Source organism: Agelaius phoeniceus, chromosome 24 (genome assembly GCF_051311805.1).
Source record: "Agelaius phoeniceus isolate bAgePho1 chromosome 24, bAgePho1.hap1, whole genome shotgun sequence".
Taxonomy (NCBI): domain Eukaryota; kingdom Metazoa; phylum Chordata; class Aves; order Passeriformes; family Icteridae; genus Agelaius; species Agelaius phoeniceus.
Genome location: NC_135288.1, coordinates 1,275,544 through 1,297,081, shown reverse-complemented (window position 1 = coordinate 1,297,081; position 21,538 = coordinate 1,275,544). Strand labels below are relative to the sequence as shown.

The 21,538-nt window shown below is 50.7% G+C and overlaps 2 protein-coding genes across 4 annotated transcripts; one reads left to right on the top strand and one right to left on the bottom strand.

Annotated features, from left to right (window-relative positions):
- The first annotated feature begins 1,501 nt into the window (after window positions 1-1,501).
- UBXN10 (UBX domain protein 10) lies at window positions 1,502-7,766 on the top strand. Of its 3 annotated transcripts, none has more exons than XM_054647943.2 (2): window positions 1,502-1,575; window positions 5,405-7,766. In XM_054647943.2, the coding sequence occupies exon 2, from the start codon at window positions 5,410-5,412 to the stop codon at window positions 6,289-6,291; it is 882 nt and encodes a 293-aa protein (XP_054503918.2). In that variant the 5' UTR covers window positions 1,502-1,575; window positions 5,405-5,409; the 3' UTR covers window positions 6,292-7,766. The 3 variants fall into 3 exon arrangements, with proteins under 3 accessions (XP_054503918.2, XP_077046263.1, XP_077046264.1); XM_077190148.1 differs by lacking the exon at window positions 1,502-1,575 and adding an exon at window positions 1,645-1,908; XM_077190149.1 differs by lacking the exon at window positions 1,502-1,575 and adding an exon at window positions 4,292-4,340.
- Window positions 7,767-8,518: 752 nt separating this feature from the next.
- On the bottom strand, window positions 8,519-20,922 carry LOC129129729 (ATP-dependent RNA helicase DDX19B). Its single transcript, XM_054647750.2, has 12 exons — window positions 20,767-20,922; window positions 19,778-19,826; window positions 19,310-19,363; window positions 18,307-18,442; window positions 16,412-16,504; window positions 15,727-15,829; window positions 14,641-14,755; window positions 14,325-14,502; window positions 13,176-13,413; window positions 12,023-12,185; window positions 10,756-10,947; window positions 8,519-10,354 (listed from the first exon to the last, which is right to left on the bottom strand). Exons 1-12 carry the CDS (start codon window positions 20,821-20,823, stop codon window positions 10,293-10,295), a joined length of 1,440 nt encoding a protein of 479 aa, XP_054503725.1. The 5' UTR covers window positions 20,824-20,922; the 3' UTR covers window positions 8,519-10,292.
- Window positions 20,923-21,538: the final 616 nt, after the last annotated feature.

The following is a 21,538-nucleotide window of genomic DNA, read 5'->3' as shown; positions in this document are numbered from 1 at the left end:
ACTCCATGTCCGGCAGGACAAAGCTTCCAGAACCTTCCCAAAGTCACGGGGCTGCTCCTGTGCCACGCCAGGCCTGGGGCCGTGTCACAGAGCCCACAGTGGGTCACAGCTGTCCCTGAGCCTGGGGACATCCCCAGGACCCCCTGGGACAGCACAGCCCTGGTTCCATCCACCCGGGACAGCCTGGTTGTCCCCATCCCTGTATCCACACCAGGACATCCCAGCCATTCCCAGCCCTGGGTCCACCTGGGAACATCCCAGCTGCCCCATCCCTGTATCCACACCAGGACATCCCAGCCATTCCCAGCCCTGGGTCCACCCGGGAACATCCCAGCTGCCCCATCCCTGGGTCTGTCCCTGGATCCATCCTGGGACATCCTGACCATTCCTCCCCTGCCCCCCGCCCCCATCTGATCCCGGGATCCGTCCTGGGACATCCCGACTGCCCCGCTCCTGCCTGTTTCCATCTCCATTCCCATCCATCCCTGTTCTGTCTCGCATTCCTATCCCTGTACCCTTTCCTGTTCCCATCACTGTTTCCATCCGTCCTGGTTCCCATTCCCCGTTCCCATTCCCTATTCCCATTCCCATCCCAATTTTCTGTTCCCATTCCCTTCCCCATTCCCTGTTCCTGTTCCCATTCCCTGTCCAGGTTCCCATCCCCATTCCCTATCACCGTTCCCTTCCCATTCCCATCCCCATTCCTCATCCCTATTCCCATTCCTCATCCGTATCCCCGTTCCCCATTCTTCATTCCCATCCCTATCCCTATTCCCTGTCCCTGTTCCCATTCCCATCCCTATCCCTGTTCTCCATTCCCATTCCCTGCTCCCATTCCTGTTCCCCATTCCCATTCCCGTTCCCTGTTCCCATTCCTCATCCCCATCCCCATTCCTATCCCCGTTCCCATTCTCGTTCTCGTTCCCTTTCCCTGTCTCCGTTCCCGTTCCCTGTCCCCGTTCCCATTCCCCATTCCATGTCCCCATTCCCGTTCCCATTCCCATTCCCCGTTCCCGTTCCCATTCCCTGTCCACATTCCCGTTCCCATTCCCACTCCCCGTTCCCGTTCCCATTCCCTGTCCCCATTCCTGTTCCCGTTCCCTGTCCCTGTTCCCATTCCCCATTCCATGTCCCCATTCCCGTTCCCATTCCCACTCCCCGTTCCCGTTCCCATTCCCTGTCCCCATTCCTGTTCCCGTTCCCTGTCCCTGTTCCCATTCCCCATTCCATGTCCCCATTCCCGTTCCCATTCCCATTCCCCGTTCCCGTTCCCATTCCCTGTCCACATTCCCGTTCCCATTCCCACTCCCCGTTCCCGTTCCCATTCCCTGTCCCCATTCCTGTTCCCGTTCCCTGTCCCTGTTCCCATTCCCCATTCCATGTCCCCATTCCCGTTCCCATTCCCGCTCCCCGTTCCCGTTCCCACGGGCGGGGCTGGGGCCGGCTCGCGGCGGGAGCGGGGCTGGGGCGGGGGCGTGGCTGTGGGCGGGGCGTGGGCTGTGGGCGGGGCGTGGCGCGCGCCCGGCAGCGCCGCGGTGGCCGCGGTAACGGCGCCGTGAGGCGGGCGCGGGGCAGGTGAGGGGCGGCGGGGCCGCTGCGGGACCGGCACCAGCACTGGCACCGGGGGAGGGAGCGGGGGCTGCTTCTGGGGCTCTGCAGCCGCGCTACAGGGCCCGGCTCTGCCGGCGGGGCTGCGCTCCTGCCGTGGGCCCGGCCGTGGGCTCAGCCCCCGGCCCAGCTGTGGGCCCGGCCGGGCTGTGGCACCGAGGGCTCTCGTGGGGCTGGGGGAGCCCTCACCAGGACAAGGGCAGTGGGCAGGGATTGATGCCCACGAAGTTCCACCTGAGCATGAGGAAGGACTTCTTTAAACACCTGGAATACATTGCCCAGAGAGTGTCCCTGCCAGAGGTATCCCAGACCCGTCTGCCCACAGCCCCGTGCTCTGTGCCCCGTGCTCTGTGCCCTGTGCCTTGTGCCCCGTGCTCTGTGTCCCGTGCCCTGTGCCCCGTGCTCTGTGCCCCGTGCCCTGTGCCCTGTGCCCCGTGCCTTGTGCCCTGTGCCCCGTGCCCTGTGCCCTGTGCCCTGTGCCCCGTGCCTTGTGCCCTGTGCCCCGTGCCCTGTGCCCTGTGCCCTGTGCCCTGTGCTCTGTGCCCTGTGCTCTGTGCCCTGTGCCCTGTGCCCCGTGCTCTGTGCCCTGTGCCCCGTGCTCTGTGCCCCGTGCTCTGAGTCCTGTGCCCCGTGCCCTGTGCCTTGTGCCCCGTGCTCTGTGCCCTGTGCCCCGTGCTCTGTGCCTTGTGCCCTGTGCCTTGTGCCCCGTGCTCTGTGCCTTGTGCCCTGTGCCCTGTGCCCTGTGCTCTGTCCCCTGTGCCCTGTGCTCTGTGCCCTGTGCCCTGTGCCCTGTGCCTTGTGCCCTGTGCTCTGTCCCCTGTGCCCTGTGCTCTGTGCCCTGTGCCCTGTGCCCCGTGCTCTGTGCCTTGTGCCCCGTGCTCTGTGCCCTGTGCTCTGTGCCCTGCTGTGCCCTGTGCCCTGCTGTACCCTGTACCCTGTGCCCTGTGCTCTGTGCCCTGGGCTGGCCCTGCTGGGGCAGGGAGGTGGCACCACCGGAGCTGCCCTTGTCCCTTGCAGCCTGGCCCAGCTGGGATCCCGTGCTGTGGGTCAGGGCTGTGCAGTGCCCAGCCTCCCAGGCCCTGGGGGCACAGCCCTCCCTGGCTGTGGTTCCCCATGCCAGCCCTCACCAGACCCGGTTTTCAGCCTGTCCCCTCTGTCATGCACCGTGCTGGGGCAGTACAGGCACTCATGGAGGGCCCCACCAGGGCTTCTGCCAGGTTGGTTGGCTGGAGGTTCATTCTTGGCAGTGGCAGCATGGCTGGGGATATTTGTCAGCGCTCCCGGGCGCTTGGGAGTTGTGCCTCGGTGCCTTGTTGCCTTGGAGTTTATTTGTTAGCAGCAGTAAGGAGGAGGTGCAGCCCCTGTCCCTCCCACGGGCTCCTGGGAAGCTGGGATGAGTCACCTGGGCCACTGTCCCTGTCCCCTTCTGCTGGAGGCTCAGGGGGGACAGGTCTGTCAGCTGGGGCTGGGCAGGGTGTGCTGGGACTCTGCCTTGGCCGTGCTGAGCTGGAGGAGAAATGAAATGTTAGATAGCAAACACATCCCTGGCAAAGTGCCACAGGGGCTGTTCTCTCTGTTTGGTTTAGAATAGAATCCCAGAAGGGTTTGGGTTGGAAGGGAACTTAAAGAACATCTTGTCCCACCCCTGCCATGGCAGGGACACCTTCCACTGTCCCAGGCTGCTCCCAGCCCTGTCCAACCTGGCCTTGGGCACTTCCAGGGATCCAGGGGCAGCCACAGCTGCTCTGGGCACCCTGTGCCAGGGCCTGCCCACCCTCACAGCGAACAATTTAATCCAAGATCCCATGTAACCCTGCCCTCTGTCAGTGGGAAGCCATTCCCTGTGCCCTGGCACTCCAGGCCCTTGCCCACAGTCTCTCTCCATCTTTCCCATTAGTTCCCTTCAGGTACTGGAAGGACACAATGAGGTCACCCAGGAGCCTCCTCTCTCCAGGCTGAGCAATCCCATTTCTCTCAGCCTGTCCTCCCAGCAGAGCTGCTCCATCCCTCTGCTCATCCTGGTGCCTCCTCTGGGCCCTCTCCAGCAGCTCCAGGTCCTTCCAGGGCTGGGGACCCCTGCGGGTCATTCTTCTCCCAGAGTTGCTCTTCATCCCTCCTCCACCCAGGTATGCCTGGGATTGCCCAGCCCAGGTGTAAGGGTTTTGCCCTTGGCTTTGCTGAATTCCTGAGGTTTGCACTGAGCAATGCACTGCTGGGGGACAAACAGCAGCTGAATGTGACTGTTCATTTCTGGAGAATGCCAAGCAATCCAAGGTGACCTTTTTCCCCTCCCTTGGCAAATGCTGCCACAAAACCCACAGGAATGGAAGAGGAGGTTCCCTGTGGCACTTCTCCAAAGCGTTGTTGTGAGGTTGTGACCCAGTGGCTGGGCTGTCTGGCCTGGCATAGCTGAGAGCTCCAGGCACAGCTTCCTCTGGGAAACATGCAGCAGAACGTGGCTTCCTCCTCAGTGGAGGTTGTATCACAGGATCATGGAATATCCTGAGCTGGGAGGGACCCACAGGGATCATCCAGCCCAGCTCCTGGCCCTGCACACACACTCCAACAATCCCATCCTGTGCTTCCTTCAGAGCCTTGTCCAAATGCTGCTGTGGCAGCCCCGGGGCTGTGTCCATTCCCTGGGGAGCCTGGGCAGTGCCTGCACCCTCTGGGGGAAGAACCTTTCCCTGATATCCAGCCTAAACCTGACACAGCTCCAGCCGTTCCCTCAGGTAAATCATTCTCTGTTGAGAAAATTTTGGGCAGTTTTGGACCAAACTTTTGGTCTCTGGAGAGTCAGAACAGGTTTATGTGTATTGAATCAGGGTTTTTTAATCTCACTGGTCTTGAGATACATCTAAAATATGAAGTGAAGTCAGTCTTATCCCAAAATCCACAATGGGAACTGAATCTGCCACTGCAGGAACAGTGCAAAGGCCAGAGCTATGCTCTGAGCTTCACTCCTCTCCCATTTGCACAGAGTTTCCAGCTTCAGAAGAAAGAAATTGTTCTTTCCATCAAAAACTTACATTCAGTGGCAAAGAGCACAACTCCCCAAAGCTCCGGGTCAGCTTTACACAATTCCTGCCAAAGCCAGTCCCTCCAAAGAACACATCTCCCACCCTCTGGGACTCAGCCCTTACTGCACAGCAGGGTTGCAGTGGCGCCCAGTGATGCTCAGTGATGCCCAGTGACACCCAGTGATGCTCAGGGATACCCAGTGATGCCCATGCAGTGATACCCAGTGATGCCCAGAGATGCTCAGTGATGCCCAGTGATGCCCATGTGATATCCATGTGATACTCAGTGATGCCCAAGTGATAGATACCCAGTGATACCCAGTGATGCCCATGTGATACCCAGTGATACCCAGTGATGCCCAGTGATACCCATGTGATACCAGTGATGCCCATGTGATTGATACCCAGTGATACCCAGTGATGCCCAGTGATGTCCATGTGATATCCAGTGATGCCCAGTAATGCCCAGTGATGTCCATGTGATATCCAGTGATGCCCAGTAATGCCCAGTGATACCCAGTGAGGGCCAGTGATGGCCAGTGATACCCATGTGATGCCCAGTGATGCCCAGTGATACCCATGTGATACCAGTGATGCCCATGTGATTGATACCCAGTGATACCCAGTGATGCCCAGTGATACCCAGTGATGCCCATGCAGTGATAGCCCAGATTTATTCTGGCATTACCTGACACAGAGCACAGCGTGGGAGCCTCAGGGAGGCTGGAGACTCCTGGCCAGTCCCTGTAACCTTTCCCTCTGCTCCCGCCCCACAGGTGCGATGGCCACAGCGGCTTTCCAGGACTCAGCACCAGCTCAGCTCCGCTTCCCTCTGGGCACAGCCACTCTGCCGTGGGGCAGCACCATCACCATGCACGTCTCCAGGCCCAAATCTGCCAAGGGACAGAGGCCAAGCTTGAGCCACTGTCAGGGCACGGAAGCCTGTCCGTGCCACGTGCCAAGTTCCCTGCCGGCAGCCTCTCCTCGGGAACTGGTGAAGAGCCGGAGAGCGCCGCTCACAAAAGCGGCGTTCCCTCCTGCCAAGGTGTCTCCTGGGAAAATCCCAAAGCTCCTGCAGCAAGTGCCTTTGAAGACCTCCTCCTCCTCCTCCTCCTCCTCCCTGAACAGGTACCGGGTGCTCCCCTCCATCGGCCGGAAGGGCACAGGGAGCAGCGCCGTGGAAGCCTTGGCTGAACGCACCAACCGGCTGGGAGTGAGCGAGGGCCAGGAGGATGCTCCAAAAGCCACCAAGGCTTTTTCTGGAGGACAGGGATCTGCCAGCACACTGTCAGGAAGTGGCATTCCCACTGAAGAGAGCTCACACGTGCACTGTGCCCCTGAGCAGTGGGGAGGGCAGGGGAGGCAGGAGAGTCCCCGGGTGCTCCCTGCAAGCCTGGAAGAGCCGCACGTGCTGCTCGCTGTCCGCTCTCCCTCTGGGCAGAGGTTTGAGCACCACTTCAAGCCCTCTGACAGCCTCCAGACCGTCCTTGCTGTGGCAGGACAGAAACTGTTGGCCAACTACCAACACTGCAGCCTTGAAACCATGGAGGTGCCCCGGAGGAGCTTCTCTGACCTTACCAAGTCCCTTCAGGAGTGCAGGATCCTGCCCAAGTCCGTGCTGTGCATCCGACAGGACGAGCAGCACGATGCAGCAGATCTTTAGGCACACAGAGACACTGTGGTCCTTCTGCTCAGTGAGCTGCATTGCTTCTTCAAAAAACTGAGAGTCTGATGCTTCCTGCACCTAGTTCTTAATCTTCTATCTCCCACAAAATCCCCAGGAAGCAGAGTTAGGGATATCTAATAGTACTTGAAATAGTATTTCAGAAAATAGTATTTCAGATGCATTAACCTGATTCATACAGAACAGCCTGTGTCACCTGTGCCATCACAAATTTCTGCCTCAGCACCACCAACCTTCAGCCTTTCTGGTTTGTTGAAGTTCCTGATGTTCTTTGAAAACTCAGGTTTCCAAGACCTCTCCTCTTGTCCTTTTCCATGTTTTGGGAAGGTACCACTTCTCTGAATGCAGAAGCACCATTTGGGAAGGTAGAAACAGAACTGGTTTAGCTACAGGACCACCTTCAATAGCTTATCATTATCCTAAATGTCTTCTCAAGAGACTGAAAAGGAGATCAAACCCCAAACCCATCTGGAAATAACAGTAGTAACACAGGAATGAGTTATTGTGAAGTATTAAATTGCAAGACTGATTGTAAAATAGCTGTGAGGACTCAGGTCTTTCTGGGTAACCTCAGTCCAGCTCTAAATGTGACTAAATCATCTTTTTAAGAACAAATAATTATTAATTTGGCTGTCTTGGGGAGCAACAGGATTTTCTCCTTAGTTTTCCTTCTCTTATTTGGCTCATGTGATCCATAGGTAAGAAGAGGTGGATAGTTAAGAAGGGATGTTAGAGATAATTCCATTTAACCCCTTTATACTGAAGTGAGTTAGTCCAAGGAGCAAGTGCTGCTTTGGGAATTTTTAAATAAGATATTAATGGGATTTGACTGGGATCTGGCTCAAAGAGTAAGCCATCTTTTACTGCACCATCTTTAAAAGGCTGGTTGGGTGACTCAGCATGTTTATGCAAACACAATGTGCTTGTGCTAAAAAAAGAGAAATATCTTCTAGTTTCTAATGGAACTTCAAAGGCAGTAATTTCTAATCGCCTTTAACAATGGACATTTGCCACACAGATGAGTGAGTTTAAATGTTTTGAGGCAAACCAAATTTATTTTGAAGCTCAGTGTAAATGCCAAACCAACTCTGCACAGGAGCACAAACACCACAGGAGCAGAAAGCTGTTTGCTGGTGCTGGCTCTGAGTGTGGTACCTGATGCTAAACCCAGTGTTCAGAGTCCAGCAGCTTTGTAAAACCAGTATCTGATGGAACAGTGGTCCATGCTGCTGTTGGTGATGGGAATGACTCAGCAGCAGTCACAGATATCAAAACATATGGATGCCTTCAACAGAACCACAAAGTATATCACTTGCTTTCAGGAAAAGGGACCATTTTCCAGGTTTCCTTCAGAGTTAGGCAGTTAATTCCCTGTTTCTCCTGTTGTGGGTACTGTTACTCCTGTATTTCAGAGTATCTCCATCCTGTGTTAAATAAAATCTTTTAGGCTGAAACTTGAACTTTAAATGATTTACATGAGCTGAGGTTTATCCATCACACCTGCTCTTAAGAAACCTCCAATTTGATGGCAAATACCTCAGGGGCTGCCCCAATCAGCCTTTGGATGGTCAGCTGCCCTCCACAGCACCTTCCTGAAGTTTGTACCTGCACCCTGTGCTCAACACAAGCCTGCAGCCAAGGAGGAAGGAAGCACTCTCCATCCATCAGTGACAAGCTGTGACCTGAGCTGGGGAGCACCAGGCAGCTGTGAGAGCACAGGGGCTCTGAGCAAGAACAGAACAATCAGACAGTTCAGAGTAACTTGGCTCACAGTGGATTTCTCATGCTGCAGGATGTTCCTCCTGGTAAAGCTGGATGAGTTTGGTTCTAATCACCTCACCCAGGCTACAGCATCTCCAAAGATGGGCAAAAAGTATCAAGTTTTGATCTAGGCAAGCACAGCACAGGGAAAACACCTCTTTTCTCCCTCAGTTCTTCTCTTCCCTTCAGAACTGTTCTGGGGAGATTTTAGCAGCAATTCTAAGTCCAGCACAAGAAGCAGCGGGGGGGAAGAACAATATTTATCTGACCTCATTTATTGTGTGGCATCATTTAACAAACTTCTTAGTGGGAATCTTTTAAGAATTTCAGCATTAAAATTAATTCTGTCACAAATATAAAACTTACCAGGACTTTTGACTGAGAATGTCCTTACTGAGGCTTTTAAACACCAACAAAGTATTCAAGGAAGAAGTCAGCAAAGGGATTGTTCACTATGTGTTCTTTAATTCCAATTAAAAGTACATTAGAAACAGCACACAGGACCAGCAGCAGCTTCCATGACAATTCAACCCAATACTCTGCTGTCACCAGGTCATTCAACTGTACTAGGAAAGTAGGTGATTAAATCAAGTCTTCCACTCCACACGCAAGCACTCACTCACCTGCCACTTTAAATAGGATTCCAACAGAATAAAAATAGATACACCCCAGAATACAAAAAGTTTAATTTTAAGCTGTTTTTTTTTTCTTCACTAAAGCCTTTATACAAATTGATAAAAGGGTGCACAATTTCCTAAAATTTTAGGTACATTTTAAATGAGCCTTTTTTTACTTGGTAAAAGGATCCATATTCCTGTCTTTGAACAGAATATGATGGCCAAAATTGCAAAGAAAACAATTCAGTTTAAATTTACAATTTATACATTTGTTTTGACATGATTCCCACGCTGAGTAGCAGGCCCATGGCTGCTCATGCATGTCCCATTTCCCCCCAACAAAGAGCTGTGCACCCTAAGTTCTGGTTCAGGAGCCTCCTTCTCCTGGAGACTGGGCTGGGGGACAGCCCACAGTGTCCAGCTGTGTGCACAAGAGTGGTCCCAACACACAGGAGGCATCATCCTTCCTTCTCCAGGAGCTGTGAATCCTTCCTTCTCCATGGAACACCCCGGGGCAGGGACCAACAACTTATTTTGCACTATGGAGCACTTCCCACCTGCAATTTGGCTGAGCAATTTGACTCAAAACTCTGGTACTGAAATGTACTGCAACAGGTAAATTTGGTGTACTAAGGGTACATTTTTTTGGTCAATCCAGGCTATCATGATTTGTTTGTTCTTTTAATCCTGTATCTGATGGGTGAAGCCCAACAGCTCTGTACATTACCCATGCTGAGCTTCAGAGCATGGTGCATTTAATCACATGGTGAATTTCATTCACAGAGGTGAATTTAATCAGGCAATCCATTAGTACAGTTCCCTTCATACTGCCCCTCCCACCCCACCCAACCACACCATAGCCAGGTTAAACACTTGGGATGAACTTCTGTAGTGTCACCACCACCCACGTCACGGAGAGAGGCCATCCCAACAAATCCAGGACAAAGGAAAAGAAAACACTGCCCAGCAAAGCCACACGGCACCTGTGTTTGCAAGTAGGAGCTACTGGAGACATCCTCAGGACAATTTATGGAAGGAAAAGCAGGGCAAATCCATCAGAAAGCCAGAAATGAGTCTTAAAGAGCTCAGGGGAGCGCCAAAGAGAATGACATCCTAGTTTGTACAAGTTAAGTATTTAGCCAAAAACCAGCTGCCTTGTTTGGGGTTTTCAGGTTTTCTTTTTTTTAAATTTTTTTTTCCTTTCCTTATGTCTGTTATATATTCAGCTGTTGGATTTAAACTGATCAGGTTAATGCTGCACATTATTCCAATTAAAGATAATAATTTTTTTTTCCTTTTAAAATTTTAGGTATTCCCTATTGCCTCTCTTTTGGCAAGTGTATTTCTCAGAATTCCAAAGATCATCCCATTTTAAGGCTAAACTAAGAAATGTTAAAAGCTTCTGTAAACATTTCCTCTTCCTCCCCATAGTTGCACAATTTGAAGTCCAACTGCAATTTTGAACATGAGGTAATTTTTGTGTACTCATATCTTGAAGAGTCCTTTTCGGGACGAGCCGAGAGGCTGTGCCAATCCAAACGCTGATCCAATTGTAGTGGGAGAGCTTCCACAGCAGGGCACACACCAGTTCCAGCAGCTATTTCAGTTATTTATCTTCTCAATTTCATCCAAGTCATCAGTATCCAATTTGTTTATCTTTTTGTCTGGGAAAGAAGAGAAATAAGTCAGATTTCTTAACACTGAGCAGAGAAGGGAACACTGCTCTCCTCAGCTGGACCCGAGTTCTGGTTTATCAGGGAATGTTCAGTCAGGTTTTAAAAATACAAATTAAAACTATTCCCTTTTATCAAAGGCCCATCTGGGTACTCCAGAACATCCACTTCAAGGACTATCCAGGCAGACAGCAAACAGCCTGATTTATTCTGCTCCTGTCCCAGGCAGCAGGTCACAATCCCAAGTGATGCTACACCAAACACTCCTGCTGTGCTCCTCTGCCACCCCTTTAAGGCTCAACAAACACCCTGAGACCTGCTCAGCATCCAACAAGTCAAATTCTGCAATGATTCAACAGCTCAGAGCAAGGAGAAAGCCTGAGGGTACGTACTGAAATGTTCCTGGATTCTGTTGAGGATGTTCATGCTGTGCTTGCTGTCCACCATGTTAATGGCCAGCCCTCGCTTGCCGAAGCGGCCGGTGCGGCCGATGCGGTGCAGGTAGGTCTCGTTGTCTGGATTGCCATCCTTATCCACAGGCAGGTCAAAATTGATAACAACAGACACCTGCTCTACATCAATCCCTGGCAAAAAGAGAGCATCGGGTTACACAACTTCACTTAAATCTTTTTGCAGCAGGAACAGCCTCCTCACACTCTGAAATGGAGCTTTTCCACAGTATCCTCATGGGGTGGAAATAAAAACTATTGAGCTTTAGGGAAGAGCGTTCCACTGAAACAGCCAAAGGCACTTAAATATTCTGAAAATTCTACCAGCACTCAAGTATGTCAGAAACTCTCTCCTTCCCTGTAAAGCTCTAAAGACCACTTGTTTTTTTTTCAAGTATGATCCTGTCTTAACTGTTCTAGGATGTCAAATTACACCACAAATTCCTACTGGGATAGTGAACTGGATTTCACTGGTTTTCAGTTTTCCGTACTTGGGCACATGTTCACTGCAAACTTTGAATGTCAGCAGCACAAGGCAGGCTTGGTGCCAGATTCTCACAGGATGGACTTTTCCATCTCAAGCAGCAGGAAGCCAACAAGCAATCCTGTGTTTGCCCACAGGCACACAGTTTAAGGACACCAATTTCTCCCAACTGGAACACCTGAGGATGTGAATTCTTCCTGTGAGCTGGCCAGGGGTATGTGTTATCTTAGGAAGTGCTGCTTGTCAGCCCTCCCTGGGATGCCTTTTCAGGCCACCTAAAAACAGAGGCCAGACAAAATAAAGGGAATAAAAAGTGGGTGTATTTATTGAAGGGCCTTTGGGTACATCTCAGGCAGACAAAGCTCCCCAGAGGCCACACTCAAAAATGGACCACAGGTTTTCACTTTTCACTTTTATAAATTTGGTCCATTTGCATATTGGGGGTTAATCCTCCAATTACAGCTTCAGCTAATGAAGTCATTTACCCCAAGTTTGCTCCCCCCAGCTCCCTTTTGTTGAATCTCTGGGGGCCTGAGGCAGTGAGGTGTCCTTGACTGCCAGGCCTGGAGAGGAATTGTTGTGTCTGCCCCAAACGGGAGAACAGCAGCTGGCACTGCGTGTGGGGTTTGGAGTTACACACTAAAGAACTGCAGGGTCACAAATACATGAAAAATATAAAAGCTCAAACCCTAGAGCATCACCTGGCCCCACTCCTCCATATCCTACCTCTGGCACAGACGTTTGTGGTCACCAGCACCTTCTCCTTGCCCTCCCGGAAGCGCTCGATGACGGCCGCTCTCTGCTCCACCATCATCTCCCCGCTGAGCAAGGCCACCTGATGGCCCTCCCTGGACAGCTCGGCCGCCAGCCACCCCGCCGTCTTCCGGGTCTGCAACACACAGCAGCCCCATGGTTGGGATGGGGTTCTACTGCTGGAAAAGTGACAATGAACCTCTCTGGGGGCCCACTGAAAGCTCTGTGGCTGCTCTGTTTTTGTCTCACTTACAAACCGTGTAAGAAGGAGGACAATACACCTCAGCCACCACAGGAGTCCCTGATTAATAAGACACCTTTTCTTTGTGCTCTGTTCCTTGGATTTCACTCTGCTGGAGACTGACACTACATGTGTACACTGAAAACTCATGAAACTTGTCACAAAACCACAACTACTCAGCTTGGAAAATGGCAGGGTCAGACCTGAATGTAGTTGTGAAATCCCACAGAGCTCCGCACAGCCTTGAATTAAACAGTTTTTTGAGCTCCAATTATGTCTTGAGACAGCCTAAAAGCACACTGCTGCAGCAGATTCCAAACACTTTTATCCTGTCTGAGCTCACTTTGCCTGGCTGTTTGGTGCTGTCAGCATTGATTTTTCCCTAAAAATTATGGCAGCTTCCAGAAAAAGAAAACCAAGTCTCAGTATGATTCACAGTGAGATCCCAGAGGTGTATCCCCAATTACCTGAGGGAAATGAAGTCCCAGGAACAGCTCTGTATCAGCTAGAGAAGCAAAAGACTTCCCAATCCCTCATTATGGCCTATTTTCCTCCATTTTCCAACCCCACTTTTTTTTCCTTTTCAGTTCAGAGTTTTGGAATAATGTGGAATAACTACTCTGATCTTTGATTCACAGGACTTCAGGGATAACAGTGACCAATCAGGAATAAAAAAGTCCAATGTTGTCTCCTGGATGGACAAACCCAGGGAATCAAACCAGCCAGCACTAATGTGGCTTTTGGGATTTCCCTCAAAGATGGAGCCAGAGAAGGCAAAAAGGGCAATTTTGTTCTCAGTTCCTTTCTGGAAACTGTGTCTGGCTTGGTTTTAGCACTTGCAGACTCTGAGGGTCACTAGGACTAACATTCCTTGGAAGCACTCACATGGCAGAAGATCATGGCCTGGGCGATGGTGATGGCCCCGTAGATGTTACAGAGAGCCCGGAACTTCTCATCTCTGTTATTGCACAGGACATAATACTGCTTGATGGTGTCCAGGGTCTCCTCCTCACGCTTCAGTTTGATAATGTTTGGGTCAGGAACAACTTTTTGAGCAAACTTCCACACAGAATCCTCAAAAGTGGCTGAAAACAGGAGCATCTGGCAGTCCCTGGGGAGCATTCTGAAAGAGAGAGAGAAATAGGGAAGGTTCCCACACAATACTGTCACCTCCTGATATCATGCCAGAGGCAAAGAAAAACCATAACCCTGGAACCAGTTATTTCATTGGCTGGAAAGACTAAAACCAATCTTACCCACCCATGATCACTCCCTCATGGATCACAGGCATCCAGACTTACCTTCTTAAAGAGGAATAAACCCTGCTCCAGGGACAGGATTTTTATTCTGTAAGGTGGCCAAGAAGGCCAACGGCATGCTGGGCTGCATCAGGAATGGTGTGGCCAGCAGGAGCAGGGAGGTCATTCTGTCCCTGTATTTGGCACAGGGCTGCAGTGAGTGCATCCAAAGGAGGGCAATGAGGCTAGAAGGGGGGCTGGGAACACAAGCCCTGTGAGGAATGACTGAGGGAGCTGGGGGTGCTCAGCCTGGAGAAAAGGAGACTCAGAGGTGCCCCCATCACTCTCTACAGCTCCTGAAAGGTGCCTGTGCTCAGGTGGGGTTGGGCTCTTTCTCCAGGCAGCACTGACAGAACCAGAGCACACAGCCTTAAGCTGCACCAAGGGAAATACAAGTTGGATATTAGGAAAAAGTCTTTTACAGAAAGGGTGATAAAGTTCTGGAATGGCCACCTGGGGAGGTGGTGGAGTCCCCATCCCTGGGTGTGTTTAACAAGGCCTGGATGTGGCATTGGGTGCCAGGGTTTAGTTGTGGAGTTGGGGCTGGGTTGGACTGGATGATCTTGAAGGTCTCTTCCAATCTTGTGATTCTGTGTTATTCTATGAAATGAAACTGCTTGTCATCCCCTGACATTGTGCCTCTATGAACCCCCTGGACTAGAGCTAATCTGTCATTTCAGTCTTGTTGTTTCACTGGTGAGGACACCAATCCCACTGTCCGTGTGTCCCTCCGTACCTCTGAATGCGGATGCTCTGGTCCTGGTGGCCCTGGGTGGCGATCATCACATCTGCCTCATCCAACACAAACACTTTGATCTTCTTGGGATCGATGAACTTCAGTTTGGAACACCAGTCCAGCACGGTGCCGGGCGTACCGATTACGATCTGCTCCGAGATCTTCTGCCCTCTCTCCACTGCCGAGACAGAAGGAAGGGCTGCTCTAGGGGGGCTCTGCAGACAGGGAAATGCCTCTCTGACCGAGCCTGACTGCTCTGGTGCACCTGAGGAGCATCATTCCCTCAGTCCTGTTTGTGGTGTTTCCCCTTACTCACGTTTGTTGCCTCGGACAGCATACGCAAGTTTCAGCTCCGGGTAGAAGTTTCCCATCTGTTCAATCACTTTTCCTGTTTGAAGTGCCAGCTCATATGTTGGGGAAAGGCACAAACACTGGAGGAACAGAAGGATAATGAGTGAGGTGATCAACATCCAGGGCGACACTATCACACTTGCTTTTTAAAATCCTTGTTGAAGTCTTCTTCAAGACAAATATGCAAGTGGCTGAACAGTTTCTCAATCATCTCATGAGGAAATCTGATTTAAAAAGTCCCTCTCCAGGCATTGTCTGCTCTGTTGTCACAGTTACCTTCTCTTCCACCCCAAAACCACTTAACCAACCCCCTTCAGCCTGCACTATTTCTCTGATTTAAGTCCTCACAGAAAAATTTAATTCCTCACATGTGGAAAATGGATTTGTAGAAAATTCTCAAAGTTTGATAGAAGGTTCACATAGTATACATTTGTATGTAAACATGTATTGCTTAAAAATTTTATTTTTAAATTTTTAATTTTATTGCTTAAAAAATTTAAAAATAGGATAAACATTGTTGAGAGAGAAATTGAATGAGAAACAAGTTTTTAAAAATGACTTTATAAATAAAAGTAAATATTTTGGAGAAATAGAACTATGAAAGATATATTGTAGTAAGACTTATGAGGGGTAATTTTAGATGATTAGTTTTAAGGTATTAGTAGTATGGTGTGATAAAAGCTGATAAGCTAAGAAATGCTTATAATGTATTGTAATTAAGAAATAGTTAGCTTCTGATTGTGATAGTGTGAATTATAACATCTGTATTATCTCACCCTTCACAGACTCGCAGAGCAATAGCATCCTGTGTGATGCACAGAAAGGACTGACAGGAACAAGCTTTGAGCAAAATCCACATCTTTTGCCCTGAAGGCATTTTGGTAAATCCCCAAACCTCCATCCCCTCTAAGCAGTTTAAAGAAATAACACCACGGCTCCATCAAGCCATGAATTTACATCCGAAGGCCTCCAGCAGCTCAGGTTCCTCACTAGATGGCACTGCACGGCCAGGGTGAGGCACGCCCTGGGACAGCCCCATGCCAGAGTTTACCTGTGGATACTTGTTCCCAGGCTCGACCCTGCTGAGCATGGCCAGCACGAAGGCAGCTGTCTTGCCGGTCCCGGACTGCGACTGCGCGATGAGGTTCTGCGGGCTGGGGGCACAGCAGGCACAGCTCAGAGGGTGAAGCACCACGGGGGCACCTGAGTCCTGTCACATTTACCCCTGCTCTGCAGGCATGGCCAACCTGACCAGCTACGCTCCAAGGGGCAGGAATTTCTTCCTGCCCAACACTCTCCTTCTGCGTTTCTCAGTTATGGAGATTTGGAAGGAGAGCTGTGGTTATCTCTCAGTAATTTCCCCTTTCACACTTCCTCCCCAGTGTCTCAGTACCTCAGATGTTCCAGCTCAGGGTTGTGGAGAGGAAAATCAGCACCTCAGCTACTCCTACCCACCCAGGATTTCTGAGCCATTTTGTATTATTTCTTCCCAAACTAATGAGGAAATTGGCAACAACGTCCCAAACCCCACAGCACTGCATGCTCAGTACAAGCCCTAGGAAAAGGACAAATCCAGGGCTGCTGTCACATAATTAATAACCACAGAAACACTGAGATATTTCTCCATCCCCTGGGAGTTTCTCCATCACCCTCCTCCCACCCAAAATTCAGGAGCAGCACACTGAACCTTTCAAATCCTTCTATTCTGGTAGAGAGTAGGAAGAATGTGTACATACGGTTCAGCAAGCATCATGGGCAGGGCATTCTCTTGGATCTTAGATGGTCTGTTGAAGCCCATGGCATAGACTCCCTGCAGGAGCTGTGGTTTCCTGAAAAGAGAAATTTTCATATCATGACCTATTTAAGTTCATTTAGTTTTCATTTGCGTACAAAAAGGTGAGAAAAACCCTCAAGAAGACAGTAACCTGCTACAATCCCAGCCCTGAAACAACTGTGGTCAGCATCTGGAACCTGGAATAAGTGACAACAGGAAGTCTAGACTGGGAGCTTTGCAAAAACCCCTGGATTTAATAAGTCAGCCTGCCTGTCCCAGCTCGAGGGCAAAGCCTGTGTCTAAAGCCAGCACTGTTTGTTCCAAAGCAGCTTTTCAGACAATCCAGGAGTCACAGAGCAGAAAGTGTTAATCCTGTCCTTCAGGCCAGTCCCATTTCCTCAGCCATGCCTAATCTTGGTGCCAAAATTATCACTCCTTGATGACTCAAACGTGGGACAAAGCGTGAGGAACAGGATGAAGGGATCATGAGATCCTTGCAAGGACTTCAGCAGGTTCTGTGGATTCTGTACTACAGCTCAGTGATGCTGGCTCAGGTAAATGACTGATAATTAGCTCAGTTTGCTGTGACTACGCCTTGTGATCTGTGGCTGCAAGCCAGCCCTCACACCCAGAACTGTGTGGTGACACTGCTGGCTAGCAAACTCTCATCTGCTGCTTTCTCTCCAGGGAGTTTTCTGCTCTCAGCAGACACTTGTGTAGACAAGGAGACCCCAGAACAACCTAAATCCGGGTTATGGTGCTGGAAATTCTCAGCTGATGACCCCCAGGTGCTCCGTGGATGCTGTGAGTGCTCTCAGAAGAGCTCTCCTTTCCAAGCAGGTTACAGGTCTCCTGCCCACACTTCCCACTGCAGTAACTTCCCATTCAGCACAATGTAATTTTGCAAAAATCCTGTATTGCTTTCCAATGATGGCTGGAACAAAAGCTCTTTGAAAACGTAACCTTGTGCTGCTCCAAGCAAGGACAGACAAAGCCCAACTCTGCACCAGTTGCCAAGGATACCCCGAGTCATAACAAAATGAAGACTCAATTAGGCTGGCTGTCCCTGTCATTAACTCCCTGGGATTGTTTGCCTTTTGAAACACAGGAATGAATTAGTCTAACAGGCACTGCAGGACTCAGCTTCTTTTTGCAGACACTCAACCACAAACACTAACAAAGCAAAACATCCTGGCATTTCATGGGGAGAAGGCTCTTTAGCTCCATTTTGCTGCAGAGCTTGTAGAGCAACAAACCTGAGATCAATGCAAACACAACAATTCCAACAGGATGCACCCTTCAGCACATTAATACATATATCCATCAACCATGCCTTAAACACAGTTATCATCCCTTGAAAGCTGCACTGGTAGAGGTTGTCAAAGGGAAGGAAGTCAGAAAATACTGATGTCTCTAGTACATAAATCCAGTGTTGCTGGAAAAGATAAGCTGTTCCCTTTGTGCTGTTCACTGCTGTTGTTTCAGATGGAAACCCCTACCAGGCACCCAGATAAACCAACTCTCCTTGCACTTAAATAATACAAATGATACAGTCACTTATTAATGACAGGTTGGCAGTAACCTGATACACAAACCCATGTACTTTTAAGTGGTATCTCCTATGCCACCAAAGAATTTTTCAGGACATGAGGGAGAGGTTCCAACTACCTGATGGGCTCCAAACTCATATCTGCTCTGCCAGTTACAGCAAAACTTCTCTCTCTCAGAGGTTACAAATAAGGCTCCCCATGACAAACTGAAAAATCCAGTTATAAGGGAGGCTATTTAATACATCTGATCCCAGGATTTGACAGCTCCATGAAGAGAAGGCTCTGGCTCCTCCCAGCAGGCACTTACAGGCGCAGCTCCTCGAAAGACTTCACAGAGTAGAGGGGTGATGTGGGGTCCCTCTGCAGCACCTCCACCTGATTTGTGGTGTCAACCAGGTTACTGCGGATCAGCTTGTTCAGTAAGGACTGGGCAGCTCTGTCCTCTGGGAAAGGAGGTGGAAAACATGAATCCATCAGTCACAGCCTGTTCCAGGTCTCGCTCCCACTGAACTCCTGAGACACTTAGAAGGGACAAAATCCCTCCAAATACTGAAATTCTTCATTAGAGTGTAATGGCTTGAAGAGCCCAAACCTCCTGGATGAGACATTGAGAGATCCCAGAGATCCCCCCATTTAATACCCAGGAAGACAAATCAAACGAGCACTGTTCTAAGGGGGACTTTAACACATCCAGATCTCTGCTTACTAAGATTCTTTTAGCTTAGCATCTACCTGGGACAGGATAAGGCCTCCTCAACCCTCACTCTGACATGTGGGCAGACACCTCCCAGGGTTTTATTTTTAAGGAAGGTTTGAGGATAAACAGTACTTTAAAAGATTTCAGAGCTGAATCACAAGGGTTGAGGATACGAGAGATCCAAATGAGGTTAAACTGCTGCACTTTGGGGTTTTGCTACTAAATCTGTTTCCTAAAACCATCTTCTGAAAGAATGTGAGCCTTTACCCACCTCTCAGCAGCCACTGCATAAACGCAACTTGTTGGTTGCTACAGCAATCCCAGCTCCAGGTTATCCAACTGCTCCTGTATCCAGTCCTGCCTTGAGGACACTGCTATCCCCTTATTTCTCTCCACTCTAATCCAGGAGTCTCCCAAGTTATTACAGGACACAATGCCTTTAAAAGTGTTATGGAGGTAGGACATGTCTTACAATTAAGTCCTTGGGGCAGGATACAAGATCAGCGGTCCTGAGACATAAGGCAGACTTACTTTAAGTATATATTAAATCAATATAATTATAATTAAATTAAATTAATTTCCTTGCCAAAGCTTTTTTCAGGAAGGCACTTACCCTTCTCCTCATCCTCTGTCTTCTCCACATTGTCATCTGCCTTGACAACGGCACCTGGATGGGAACAGGTTGGGGGGCACAGGTGAGCTCAGGCCTCGGGGGCAGCCCACACCCCCAGAGCTTTGGAACATCCTGGGAAAAGCTACAAACAGCTCATTTTCCTGAGGAGCTGTTTGGAACATCCTGAAAATCTACAAACAGCTCATTTTCCTAAGGAGAACTGCCCTGTTCCACTGCTGTGCAGAGGAAACCCAAGGACCAGCTCCAAGTGCAGTTTAGCAACCACACCAACGGATTTTGCTCACACAGCTCCCTGAGACACCAAAATATTTAGTCTGTGCTGCTGTTTAATCTCAGCTCTCCTGGAATCTCATGATTTACCAGGAATTTACTTTGGCAGCAGTGCTCTGAACCCCCACAGGGAAACATTCCCCCCTTTCCAAGCCCGTCTGAGCAGCTGGAACTCACCATTGGCATCTGGTTTGGTTTTTTCATCCTTCAGGTGTAAAGTGCTCAACTAGAAATGAGGAAAAACACAAAATCAGAGAAATTCAAAGATAGCTCCCTACATTCTAATTCCAGCCAGGAAAACCTGAGCTTTGGATTTGTCAAGTATCGCACAAACCCTGCTCAACTGGAAGGGATGAAGACACAAGAGGAACTTGATTGATCAAGAGTTTTAATATAACTATTTCTAAGCAGGAGTTTTAACAGAAATACAAGTTTTTTAAACTGTAATGACAACACAGGGAAGGGGTTGTTTTCTGTCCTGTAGCCTCCACTCCCCAATAGCTCTGCTCATGGAAAATGGGAGAAAATCAGCATTCCAGGATGGAAATAGGATCTGTGCCCTGTCCTGGCAGGCACAAGCTGCCCCAGGATGAATTTGTTTCACCACCTGAAATGTGCAGGGAGAGCAGCCCTGAGGATCTTCCCCACATCCTCAGTTAGTGTTCTGTGCCCAAGCACAGAAAAAACAGAAAACGATTTTTCTAAGGTACAAAGTTACATCTTTTCATTAAAAAAATATGAGAGAAAGAGGAATTTTTTTGGATGCTGGAAGACAGAGCTGAGGCTGGGTGAGTGCCTGAAGCCGGTGCAGTGTCTGGATGGAGGGTGAAGGGGATCGCAAGGATGTCCCTGCCCTTTGGATACGCAAAAAAAATGAATGAAGGCGAAGAAATTTTAAAAATAATGGTAAGTAAATAAATAAATATATAAATAAATAAAAATTTGGGGTTTTGCTTATAAAGGAAGAGCCCAAGCCCAGGGACAATCGGATACCCCGGGCCCTCCCTGCCGCCACGGCAGAAAATGGGGCGAAAAGGGTTTCTGCCATCGCTGTTTTCTGTGAGGAGGCGGCGGGGGCCGCGCGGCCCGGGGGACCCCGCGCCGCTGGACCGGGCCGGGTCGGGCCGGGCCATCCCGAGCCCCCGCGGGCCCCGGCGCGCACTCACCGACTCGGCCGCCGCCTCCTGCTCGTCCACGGCCAGGGCCCACGAGTCGGTGGCCATGGCCGGCCCGGGGTGGCCGCAGCAGCCGCGATGGCGCCGGGCGGGAGCGGCGCCTGCGCGCCCGCGGCACCGCCCCGGCACCGCCCGGACCCGCGAACCGCGGCCGCGCACCGGCGTTCCGGGGACAGCGCGTTCCGGGGGCGGCGGGAGAGGGGACGGGGCGTGAGGAGTGACAGCGGGGTGTCTGAGCTGGGGACAGGTGACACGGGGTGGGGTGAGGCTGTGACCCTGTGGGGCTGTGAGCTTTGTGGGGCTGTGAGCTCTGTGTGCCCTGTGTGCAGTAGTGGGGCTGTGAGCCCTGTGGGGCTGTGAGCTCTGTGTGCCCTGTGTGCAGTAGTGGGGCTGTGAGCTCTGTGGGGTGAGGCTGTGACCCTGTGGGGCTGTGAACTCTGTGGGGCGAGGCTGGGAGCCCTGTGGGGCTGTGAGGCTGTGACCCTGTGAGGCTGTGACCCTGTGAGGCTGTGACCCTGTGAGGCTGTGACCCTGTGGGGCTGTGAGCCCTGTGGGGCTGTGAGCCCTGTGGGGTGAGGCTGGGAGCCCTCTGGGGCTGTGAGGCTGTGACCCTGTGGGGCTGTGAGCTCTGTGGGGCTGTGAGCTCTGTGTACCCTGTGTGCAGTAGTGGGACTGTGAGCTCTGTGGGGTGAGGCTGTGAGCCCTGTGTGGGCTGAGGTTGTGACGCTGTGGGGCTGTGAGCCCTGTGGGGCTGTGAGCTCTG

Excerpts from the sequence above, each read along its gene's own strand:
- UBXN10 (XM_054647943.2), top strand. The coding sequence starts at position 5,410 with ATGGCCACAGCGGCTTTCCAGGACTCAGCACCAGCTCAGCTCCGCTTC.
- LOC129129729 (XM_054647750.2), bottom strand. The coding sequence starts at position 20,823 with ATGGCCACCGACTCGTGGGCCCTGGCCGTGGACGAGCAGGAGGCGGCG. Across the intron at positions 19,364-19,777 it reads AACCAAACCAGATGCCAATG|GTGCCGTTGTCAAGGCAGAT; the intron begins GTGAGTTCCAGC and ends GTTCCCATCCAG. Across the intron at positions 10,948-12,022 it reads CACAAACGTCTGTGCCAGAG|GGATTGATGTAGAGCAGGTG; the intron begins GTAGGATATGGA and ends TCTTTTTGCCAG.